Below are 12,622 nucleotides of genomic sequence, written 5' to 3'. Positions count from 1 at the left end.
TTTCAAAGGAGTGTAATAGTAAGTTAATTCTGTCTCCCTTGTCCTCTCTGTGTTACATTTTATAAATGTTTGTGCTGGTACTTTTGCTCAGCTTTCTTGGTATTCATTTTAACAGCTCAAAGAACAAAAAAGCATTGAGACAAAAGAGGAAAAGAAGTCATCTGAGCCACAGAAAAAGGTAAGTTAATTCTACTTCCTACATGAACTCTATACTTAAATTGTATTATCTGGTACACCTTATGAAATGCACTACATCCACTGTTCCTGTAATTTATTTGCTTTATCAAACTTTTTTTACCTCTGCTTGTAACTTTCCCTGTAGTTCGCTGATCGCTAAACTACTACAATTTTGTTTAATTCTCCTTCTTAGTTACTTTCTGCCTGTCATCCATATGACTCTAGATACATGTCTAATTGACTCAGTGCTTTCCTCTTTTTTCTGCTCCTTTCTAGTTAAATATGAACTCACACTATTTTTAATCATTGTTTTTGGATGGAAGGAGCGTGGTGGGGCAAAGTGAGGCTTGGTAGGAGAGACTCACAAGTAAGCATAGCTCAGTTGTTGTCCAGCTGAAATGTGGCAGCCATAAATTCAGCAGTCTGAGTGGCAGTTTTCCAGTTGGTATATTTTTTTAAGCGCTTTACTTCATGGACAGTTATAAACACTGAAAATATTAACATGTGAGCCCACCAACACCAGCATCCTCCACAAACAACACTGATTAATGCACAAATAGTATCCGATGAGGCACAAATTCAGAAGATATGCATATCTGCTGACTGGCACAACATCCATGCAGTTAGTAATCTGCAAAAAATTGACTTGTCCTTCCTAAATAGGGTAACTGGTAAGTATGACTCCATAACCTGGTAGGTTGAATAGTTCAAATTACTAATCCTAATTATAAGGAAATATCAAAGAGCGGAGTCTAACAGAAGAAATCTGAAAGCAACTGTGTTTTTGAGCCATCTTCTGAAGATCTTACTAGCTTCTGCTCTTTACCAAAGAGCGTACAGAGCACCAGACTGTATAATGAGGCTCAGTCTGACTTATTTGGTCTTTTGCACTGTAAATGAATAATACTGTTGCTCAAAGGTTTGTTTTATTTTTAGAGGGGAAATGTCATTTTGTTTCAGCCAAACACAATTCTTACACTTGTGGTCTTCCTTAACTTTTTCAGAGAACTTTGTTTAATGTGCGCAAACCTCTCCCCTGCCCCCGAAAAAAATCAACCTTATATGTCTCTTAGTGACTGAAAGATTTATGTTTTGTTTCCTTGTTTCTAAGTCCGGAATTTAAGATAGACAAAGGTTTTGTTTGAGTTAAGTTTGCTGTAATCCTTGATCTTCCTAAAACTTTCAAATAATAGCACATAGCAATCAAGTACTTAGAAGTTAATGTCCAAATTGATACATTAATCACCCTAGCTTTTTCAAAGCTGTAGTTCTTACAACAGTTATTTGGTGTACCTTATTAATCATACTTATATTTGGAAATCTATGGCATTTGGTGGGAACAGCACACATGCGGAGATAAACTAGCAGGTCTGGAAGGAAGGACAAAAACTACCAGCTAACTGAAATTTATAAAATGGTTCAAAGTAAGAATAGTTTGTATTAATACACAAAAATATAGTGCACCATTGACTTTGGTATTTACTGTCTTTAATCACACCTCAAATAAAACATTACAAGTCGGGAGGCGCTTCAGGCCAGGAGTGAGTTGCAATGACACAATGCCTTTATCCAAATATTTATTTAAATGATATTTTGATTTAGAGTCCAATAATAAGACACCCATCCAAGGCTCTTAGTGTCCTAATACACCATTAATCATACAATAAACCCCCAGCAGCATTAGAGCAATCATTTCAACATGTGATCAGTCAGCCTGCCACTTACAAAAATTCCTTTCTGTTTCTTCATTCTGAGTTGCCTACCCTCAGCCCTCTCAAACATCATATCAAATGTTGCAGTGTGATGAGAAGGTCATCAAATCTGGACTATTTCAGACCAAGGGGAAACATTCTGAAGCCCACAGAGATTGCCCTGTTGGCTATTCCTCCTCTTTTATAATGAGAGAGATCCAGCTCAAGCACTGCTTCTGACAACTGTGGCAATTTAACACAGGAGGAGTGTTGATTCCCTTATGTAAATTTGTCCCAAGGATTTTATCAGTCATAACTAACACCATAAACACAGTGCAACAAGTCCAATGGGAACCTGGTACAGATCCTGGAGCTCTGGAGTCAAGTGCACCCGCCATGATACCTCACATAGTAAGCCAGCCCCTGCATGCTGTAGCAACTTCAGTCCCAACAATGCCTTATGTAGTGCATCATGCAACAGTGTAATCATAAGGTAACAAAGGCATGAACAGCAGCATGGTCCACATCCAAAAAAAAGGGTTGAATATGTACTCACTAGATGGTTGGAAGAGAAGAGATCATGGGAAAAGAAAGGCCTAGGGAAGATGAATGAATATGGAGAGCGCTTCAGTGACTTTTGTTCCTTCAACAGATTGGTGATAGGTGGTAGTGTTTTTCCACACAAAAGGATCCATAAGGTCACTTGGCTTTCACCAGACTGCCAGTCAGAAAACCAGATTGATCACATCTCTACCAGCTGTTCTTTCAGAAGATCGGTACAAAACACCCACCCTAGAAGAAGAGCAGATGTAGGTTCAGACCACCATTTGTCTTGATAAAACTGAAAATCAAGCTCAAGAGGCATCGCAAAAGTGACCAAGCCAGGACTGAGATTCAACATAGAGCAGAGCCAGTTACCAGGTGGAGTTGTCCAACAGATGCACATCTGACAAACCTCATCCTGGAAGATGCAACCATGAAACAAATTTGGGAACACCAGAACAGCCTGGAAAGGGACCTGCAATAACACATTGGGAAAGATGACCAGACATCACAAAGAATGGATCATGGCTGAACCTCTGAGAAAAGTGAAGGAACAAAAGGACAGAACAGCAGCAGTCAACAACAGTCAAACAAGAGCAGCCAAGGTGGAAGCTAAGAAACTGTATTCAGAAGCCAGCAGAGAAGTTAAAAAGGCTGTAAAATGGGACAAGAAGAACATTGTGGAAACCTTTGCACAAGAATCAGAACAAGCTTCAGGGTAGAGAAACCTGAAAGAGCTGTATGACATCAAACAGAAGCTAACTGTGTCATGGCACACAGTGAAACATCCAATACAGGATAAAGAAGGGCGTGTGCTAACAAGCTGAAGTGAGCAGCGCAGTGGATAGAAGGAACACTTTGAAGAGCTACTGAACTGCCCTGTACACATGGAACTTTCTGAGTTACCACCTGCAAATACACTTCTGCAAATTAACAGCAACAGACCTACAAAAGAGGAAATCAGAAAAGCCAATGCCCATCTGAAAAGCAGAAAAATATCTGGCCAAGACAACATTGCATCAGAAGCAATCAAGGCAGGTAGCGAGACATCAGTCAACATGATGTGTAGTCTACTTGTGAAAATTTGGGACACTGAAGAGACCCCACAAGACAGAAAACATGACTATCTTATCAAGCTTCCAAAGGAAGGCTACCTGAAGGAATGCAAGAACTGGAGGGTTGTCCTGTTATTGGCTATTCCAAGAAAAGTGTCCAATAGGATTCTTTTAGAGAGAATGAAGACAGAAATTGATAGACAGCTCAGGGAAGAACAGGCTGACATCCAAAGCAAGAGATCGTGTCCTGACCAAATAGTAACTCTCAGAGTGACCACAGAACAGTCACTTGAGTGAAATTCCCCCTTATATGATTTTGATAGACATCAAAAGCCTTTGAAAGCATTGATAGGGACACTTTTTGGAAACAGCTGCAACACCATGGCATCCCATCCAAAATTATTAACCTGATCCATTCAACATGTGAATCCTCAACGTGCCAAATTGTTCACAATGGTGTCTCAACAGAATTCTTCTGCACACACTCAGAAGTGCAACAAGGGTGCTATTGTCACCTTTCCTGTTCTTGATCACAAGAGACTGTTTATTTAAAGACATACAATCAAATACAGTAAACTCTTTCATATCCAGCAGCCCTGAGACCAGGAGGTTACTGGATATTCAAATATTCTGGATAACAGAGAGGTATACTAGCAATGCATAATACTGAAGACAAGCAATATTACATATTAAGAAACAAAGAAAATGTATGCAGAGTACTTTATTTACCAACAACAGCACTATTGTACACTGTAAACTTATACTGTATTTGCTGTGTTTATTTGTATTTACTTTCACTATACTGTACTTATAGAAAATATAACTAAAATATATTTATGTTTAAAATGCTGGTTATTTGAGAGTTCTGGATGGTAGACTGCTGGATAAGAAAGACTTTACTGTAATAGCATTCTTGTATATCTGTAAAATAGCTTAATAGCTGAATGAAAATAAATACTGTTCCAAGTCTGATACTTAAACAAATGACAAAGTCAAATGTTAGTGCTTGGGTTGGTAATGTGACCCAACCTAGAGTGGCACATGGGGAGCTGCGGCCCCCCATTTCTCCCCTGTGTAGCATGGGTCGGGGTGGGAGTGCAGAGCTGGGGCCAGAGCCAGAGCCCTGCCATGGTGTGGGACTGGGGCTGGACCCCTGCCATGGAGCCCCTGCTGTGGCACAGGGCCAGGAGAGGGGCTTGAGCCCCACTGGAGAGTCCCCACTATAGCAGCAGGGCCAGAGCCCCCTCTGTGGCACATGGCTGGGGCCCCTGCCAGAATGTGGGTCCCCAGTGCAGGGCCCAGGGCTGGGACTGGAGCTCTGCAGAGCTGGGGTACGGGGCTGGGCCTGGAGTGTGGGTCCAGGACACAGGGCCCCCACTGCGGAGTCCCTACCCTGCTGTAGCATGGGCCTGGGACTGGTGTGTGGGGCCCAATGATCCCACTGGGTAGAGTGTGGGGCCCCTGCCAGGGCACAGGGCCCCTGCTGTTGAGTTCCTGCCTGCTATGACATCGTTGCCTCACCACAGCGTGAGGCTGGGTTCAGAGTCCATGGGAACAGGACATCCTGGAGCCCAGACTCCTAGACTGGAGCCTCCACACATACTCTCTACTTCTCATTTCTGGTCCCAGCCCACAACTCATGGCTGACCCTCCCACCCAGCCTGGTGAAAATGGCTGAGTGAGCAAGGATGGGGGGAAATGGCTGATAGAGGAGGGGCAGGGGCAGCACCTCAGAGAAGAGCTGGGGTTGGGATGAGGCCTCAGGAAGGGGTAGGGCAGGGGAAGGGCAGTGGTCTTCAGTTTTCTGCATTCAGAAAGTTGGCAACCCTGTCCCTGCCACCTGCCTGCTGCAGTTGCACGTGCCCCAGCCCAGGCTGAGGATGATTAGGTGTGCGCACTGGCTGGGGCTTAGCAGCCACAAAGGCCCAACGTCAGTCACCCTTCCTGCCCACTGTCTCCTCCAGCTGCTGCTAAGGACAGAGTGGAATGTGTGCAGGTAAGGCCTCTTTCAGTACCTGTACTCAGTTGAGCCTCTCCAGCATTGAAGCCCTCTGCTCCCAGTCCTGCCAACAGGGCGGGAGGGAAGAAGGTGCAGTTGCCCCAGAATCAGTGTATCCTGTAAGCTGAGCACTTGGGCGGCCACTCAGGAGAGATTCAGATATTGTCCAGCTGATTGGCAGAGTGCTACAGCCATCCCCACTAGGCTGCATGTGTTTTGACTGTGGTGCACGTCTGCAAATGCCTTGGTGCACATAACAAAATTTATTGCACCCATGAATGGAAGAAATTAGAGGGCATACTGCCTGGGATCTGGCAAATCAAAGGGGCCCAGGGCTCCAACTGCTGCCAGTGTAGCTGTGGCAATGGCTAGTGCCCTGGGCCCTTCAAAAACAGACCAAACAGAAAACCCCCAGACACAGTGAGGAGGGATCACTGGCCTCATAGATCAGAGAGGCTCTGCACTGTATCCAGACCACTACGTTCAAGATGCAGTCTGCCCTTTCACAAATAAAACAATAAGCAGTACTATCTGGGGGTTTTCTGTTTGGTTCGTTTTTGAGATGGGGTGGTAGACCATAGTACATTCAATAAACTTAGAGAAAACAGATTACTATTAATGTTAAACACGTACAATGTTAGCTCACCTTTTGTTCAGTGTTTATATTGTAACACAGACTTAGATGAGTAATTTGTTCTGTAGATAGAGCACTGGACACCTGCATTCATTTCAGAGGATTTCTAAAGGTGTATGTGTGTATATATAAGGATTATATTTACACAAGAAAAATCTGCTTTGTTATTAAGGAAGCTACAGAAAATAATAGGATACCTGTGTTACAGTGATGCCTTCTAGGCTAATTACTTCTACAGAAAATCATGTGCTGCACTGACTGGTAATGAAAGATGTATGTGAAAAGAATAGCATTATTATAGATGTATAAGTCAGAAATGGAAATACTCATTAGGTTATTCATCCTCCTTGTTAATGTACCAGCCTAAAGCTTCTCACTCTCAGTAAAATTTCCTTGTATTCAGCCAAAATTTTCCTTCTCATCCTGAGTCTCCTAATTATACCCTAATATTGCCCTGGATAATTTCCATCCTTCATTTGCTGACATCCTTCATGTCTGTATTCTATGCAGTATTGGGCACTAGCATCCTATGGCCCTGTAGCCTCTTATTTTTAGTTTTTAATTCTTCCTGTCACATTATTTCCCTCACTGCCTCCTTACTAAGTGTTTTTGTTCCTATTTGCTGGGTTCCCTTGTGTTTGTCAGATCTTGATGATACTGAGGAGAAAAGAAATGAATAAGAACATAAGAACAGCCACACTGAGTCAGACGATAGGTCCATCAAGCCCAGTCTCCTGTCTTCTGACAGTGGCCAACGCCAGGTGCCCCAGAGGGAATGAACAGAGCAGGTGATCACCAAGTGATCAATTCCCTGTTGCTCATTTCCAGCCTCTGGCAAACAGAGGCTAGGAACACCCTTTATGCCCATCCTGGCTAATACCCATTGATAGACATATCCTCCATGAATTTATCTAGTTCTTTTTTAAACTCTGCTATGGTCTTGGCCTTCACAACATCCTCTGGCACAGAGTTCCACGGGTTAACTGTGAGTTGTGTGAAAAATATTTCCTGTTGTTTGTTTTAAATCTGCTGCCTATTAATTTCATTTGGTGACCCCTAGTTCTTGTGTTATGAGAAGTAAATAACATTTCCTTATTTACTTTCTCCACACCTGTCATGATTTTACATAACTCTGTCATATCCCCCCTTAATTGTCTTTTTTCCAAGCTAAAAAGTCCAAGTCTTATTAATCTCTCTTCATATAGCAGATGGTCCGTACCCTTACTCATTTTTGTTTCACTTTTCTGAACCTTTTCCAATTCCAATATTTTTTTTTTGAGATGGGGTGACCACATTTTCACACAATAGTCCAGATGTGGATATACCATGGATTTATATAGAGGAAGTATGACATTTTCTGTCTTATTATCTATTCCTTTCTTAATGACACCCAACATTTTGTTAGCTTTTTTGACTGCTCCTGCACATTGAGTGGATGTTTTCAGAGAATTATCCACGGTGACTCCAAGATCTCTTTCTTGAGTTGTAACAGCTAAGTCTGACCCATTTATTTTATATGTATAGTTGGGATGATATTTTCCAATGTGCATTACTTTGCATTTATCAACACTGAATTTCATTTGCCATTTTCTTACCCAATCACCCAATTTATTAAGATCCTTTTGTAGCTCTTCACAGTCTGCTTGGGACTCAACTATTTTGAGTAGTTTTGTGTCATCTGCAGATTTTGCCACCTCGCTGTTTATCCCTTTTCCCAGATTGTTTATAAATACGTTGAATAGGACTGGTCCCACTACAGACCTCTGGGGGACACCTCTATTTACTTCTCACAATTCTGAAAACTGTGCATTTATTCTTACCCTTTGTTTCCTATTTTTTAACCAGTTACCACTCCAAGAAAGGACCTTCCTTTTTATCCCATGACAGTTAACTTTGCTTAAGAGCCTTTGGTGAGGGACCTTGTCAAAAGCTTTCTGAAAAGCTAAGTACACTGTGTCCACGGGATCCCCCTTGTCCACATGCTTGTTGACCCTTTCAAAAAATTCTAATAGATTGGTGAGGCACAACTTCCCTTTACAAAAGCTGCGTTGAGTCTTCCCCTACAAATGGTGCTCATCAGTGTGTTTTACAATTCTGTTCTTTATTAGGATTTCAACCAGTTTGCCCGGTACTGAAGTCAGACTGACTGGCTTGTAGTTGCCAGGATCACCGCAGGAGCCCTTTTTAAAGATTGGTGTCACATTAGCTATCCTCCAGTCATCTAGAACAGAAGCTGATTTAACTGACAGATTATAAACTACAGTTAGAAGTTCTGCAATTTCACATTTGAGTTCCTTCAGAACTCTTGGGTGAATGCCATCTGGTCCTGATGACTCATTGCTATTTAGTTTATCAGTTTATTCCAAAATCTCTTCTAATGACACCTCAATTTGAGACAGTTTGTCAGATTTGTTACCTGAAAAGAATTGCTCAGGTTGGGGAATCCCCCTCACATCCTCAGCCATGAAGACTGATGCAAAGAAATCATTTCGTTTCTCTTCAATGGCCTTTTTGTCCTTGAGTGCCTGTTTAGCATTTCAATCATCCAGTGGCCCCACTGTTTGTTTATCAGGCTTCCTCCTTCTGATGTACTTAAAAAAAATTGCTATTACTTTTTGACTCTTTGGCTAGCTGTTTGTCAAATTCTTTTTTGGCCTTCCTAATCATATTGGCCATTTGTACACAGGCCACTTTCTTCGAAAGTGGCATGGTAATACACGGCCTGCAATATGCTAATGAGGCATGGATGCAAATTTCCCATGCCTCATTAGCATACAGTCACATGATTTGGAGTCCAGAAGACCATTCTTCCGGACTTCAAAATGCCATTTAGAAGCACGGCCCCTGGGGGGTCTTCCGGAAGGAAGTCCTTCTTCCGGAGGCCCCTTCTTCCCAAAAATTTTCAGGAAGAAGGGGCCTCCAGAAGAAGTACTTCCTTCTGGAAGCTCCCCTGGGGCCATGCTTCTAACCAGCGTTTTGGAGTCCGGAAGAATGGTCTTCCAGACTCCAAATCACGTGATGTTATGCTAATGAGGCATGGAGAATTTGCATCTGTGCCTCATTAGCATATTTTGGGCCATGTATTACCATGCCACTTTCGAAGAAACAGACATTTTTTGTGTAGAAACAGCCATTTTTACATGTCACTTGGCAGAGTTTTTGTTCCTTTCTATTTTCCTCACTAGGATTTAACTTCCAGTTTTTAAAGGATGCCTTTTTGTCTCTCACTGCCTCTTTTACTTTATTGTTTAACCATGATGGCACTTTTTTGGTTCTCTTACTACATTTCCTAAATTGAGGTGTACACTGATGTTGAGACTCTGTTACGGTGTCTTTAAAAAGTTTCCATTCAACTGGCAGGGATTTCACTTTACACACTGTACCTTTTAATTTCTCTTTAACTAGCTTCCTTATTTTTGTGTAGTCCCCCTTTCTGAAATTAAATATTATCGTCTTGGGCTGCTATAGTATTTTCCCATCTGCAGGAATGTTAAATTTAATTATATTATGGTCACTATTACCCAGAGGTCCAGACACATTCTCCTCTTGGACCAGATCCTGTGCTCCACTTAGGACTAAATCAAGAATCACCTGTCCTCTTGTGGGTTCCAGGACTAGCTGCTCCAAGAAGCAGTCATTTAAGGTGTCAAGAAACTTTATCTCAGCTTCCTGTCCTGAGGTGACATGTCCACATGGGGATTGCTGAAATCCCCCATTATTATTGTATTTTTTATTTCGATACCCTCTCTCATCTCCCTGAGGATTGCACAGTCACTATCACCATCCTAGTCAGGTGGTCGGTAGTATATCCCGAATGTGGTATTTGTGCCAAGAGTGTTTGCTGATGGCTGCCAGTGAAGAATATGCAAATGATTTATGGTTAAGGGATATGCCATCCAATGTTCCCTCTAATCTTTTCGATCCATGTTTAGAATAAAATTTTATGTGCACAGAGGCATACACAAATCTACACAATTGTTAGAAACAAAATACTGAGTGGTTGGTGCTCTGCTAATCACCTTGCCGACATTTGAATCTCTCCTGAGTGGCTGCAAAATCACGTAGCTTACAGGGAATAAAGTGTGTACACAAGCATGTTCGCAGGACCTAGAAGATTTTTGCCTAGAAGCAACCTGTCAGGTCATCACAGGCACCCCCTGGAGTGGCACAGAAACGGTACTCAGTATACAGCACTGCTGACCCGCTCACCCCTCCCCACTCCAGTTCCCTCTTACTGCTCAGTGTCGGTAGCTGGAACATTCTCTCTTGCTTGCCATCACTCCTAGCAGCTCCTCTGTGTTAGTGATTAGCAGAACTAGTCCCTTTAGACAATCAGCTCAGTTATTTGTAGTGATTGTGGACAGAATGAAGGGACAGACAGTCTTTTCCCAACATATATCTTCCTCGATTGTCTCCTGTATTTGTGAATGTCACAATGTGGCCAAAGTTCCCCCTCCTGATGTCACAGCACATCCTACATGGGCATACATTTCATCCACTGCATTCCTTGCTCACGTCCCAATTCACAAAATTTGAAGAGTGACCTTGTGGTCATCTATCCACATGTTTGCTGTTCGTTATTCAATTACCCAGGAGGCTAGAAACAATGCATCTGTTGGTAGAGCAGTGCTCCAATCAGTTTGTGGCTCTGACCCCACCTCCTGAGGTATGGGCTTGAGAGTCACCTGCCAGGAATGCTCATGAATGATCACTCAAAGAAGTAAAAACGGTTACTCACCTTTTGTAGCTGTTGTTCTTCAAGATGCATTATTTATGTCCAGTCCAATGCCTTACCTCCTTCCCCTCTGTCAGAGTAGCTGGCAAGAAGGAACTGATGGGGGGTGGGGTGAGTGGGTCAGCAAGGCTATATATAAGGTGCCATTTCAGTACCACTCCATGGGGTGCCTAGGCTGACCCAACAGGTTATTGCTAGGCAAAAATATTCTGGCTCACATGCACATGCACATGTACACACCTGATGGGAATGGACATGAACAACACATCTTAAAGAACAACAGTTATGAAACGTGAGTAACTGTCTTTTCTCTAGGTATTCATAAAACAAAAAGCAACACCTTGAAAGCACCTAAGAGCTTAGATGATAATGGCAAGATGGTCATTAAGAACTTCCAAACCCCTAGCCAATGAGTAGTTGAATCAATCATTAAGGAAGCAGAAACTTGTTTTAGGTTAAGCCTCTCCAAGATGTGCACAATATAGAGCTAGTCTTTACAGAATGAGGGATATGGGCTTGTTTAGTTGGAAAAGAGAAGATTGAGGGGTGACATGATAGCGGTTTTGAGGTGTCTAAAAGGGTGTCATAAGGAGGAGAGAGCAAACTTGTTCTTTTTGGCCTCTGAGGATAGAACAAGAGGCAATGGACTTAAACTGCAGCAAGGGAGGTTTAGGTTGGACGTTAGGAAAAGGTTCCTAACTTTCAGGGTGGTCAAACAGTGGAATAAATTGCCAAGGGAGGTTGTGGAATCTCCATTGCTGGAGATATTTAAGAACAGGTTAGATAGATGTCTATCAGGGATGGTTTAGACAGTACTTGGTCCTGCCATTGGGGCAGGGGGCTGCACTCGATGGCCTCTCGAGGTCCCTTCCAGTCCTAGTATTCTATGATTCTATGATATGTCTACCACTCTCCTATATATTTGAGAGAGTTTGTCTGTGAGTCTGTCAGTGTGTTTGTCTGTTTGTACAAGAATTCCTCCTAAGTAGTAAGATCAAGAACAACTAAATTCAGTATACAGCTTCCTCTTATCATAACTTAAAGCAAGGTCAGGGCTTGATTGTGGCGAGGGACTGATGCTCCCTCGCAGCAGATTCATTGCTTGCTGTTCCCCTTCCTAAATGTCAGGGAGTGAGTGAAAAGTACACAGTTTGCTTCATTCCTCACTCTGGGTGGCGGGCAGGCAAGCTGAGCACTGTGCTCTCACTCCCTCACAGGGACAGGAAGGGGAAGAGCAATCAGTAGCGGGCAAAGAGGGGCTCCGGGCAGGGAGCTGGAGGTATATGGAGGAGAGCAGTAGTCAAGGCAGGAGTCTGGGTGTGGGGAGGACTCAGGGCAGAAGGTTAGGTATGTGGGGGATGCAGGAGTCAGGGTTGGGGGTGAGTAATAGGGGCTCAAGCTGGTGTGTGTGGGAGGGGTGCAGGAGTAAGAATGGCAGGGGTGAGGAGAGGCTTAGGGCAGAGATCTGGAGCATGGGGGGTGCAGAACTAAGGGTTGGGCATGAGTAGGGGCTCAGGACAGGGGGCTCATGTGGAGGGGTGTAGGAGTCAGCGCTGGGAGGAGGACATGTTCAGAGCAGGGGTTGGGGGGCAGGTTTTGAAAAGTAATAATTTGAATAAAGTATGTACATTTTCGTTTTATTTTCCAAAAACTCCCACAACATTACTGACTTACGGACTCAAGCAATGCTGGGTAAATTTGCTGGTAATAAATAATTTTAAATGTATGACTTTTGAGAAACTGAATGAGAAGTCAGTAATACTGCAAATGGTTGTGTGAAGTGCCAGT

At 43.0% G+C, this 12,622-nt stretch overlaps 1 protein-coding gene across 1 annotated transcript in view; it reads left to right on the top strand.

Annotated features, from left to right (window-relative positions):
* C2H10orf67 (chromosome 2 C10orf67 homolog) overlaps nt 1-12,622 on the top strand; it is an 80,629-nt gene that overhangs the window by 52,975 nt on the left and 15,032 nt on the right. Inside the window, 1 exon segment of the mRNA XM_074985505.1 lies at nt 116-178. Within this exon segment, the coding sequence (XP_074841606.1) occupies nt 116-178 (63 nt within the window).

The sequence above is a fragment of the Carettochelys insculpta genome, chromosome 2 (genome assembly GCF_033958435.1).
Source record: "Carettochelys insculpta isolate YL-2023 chromosome 2, ASM3395843v1, whole genome shotgun sequence".
Lineage (NCBI taxonomy): Eukaryota > Metazoa > Chordata > Testudines > Carettochelyidae > Carettochelys > Carettochelys insculpta.
The sequence above is the reverse complement of the archived record's forward strand: the minus strand, read 5'-3'. Positions and strand labels throughout refer to the sequence as shown.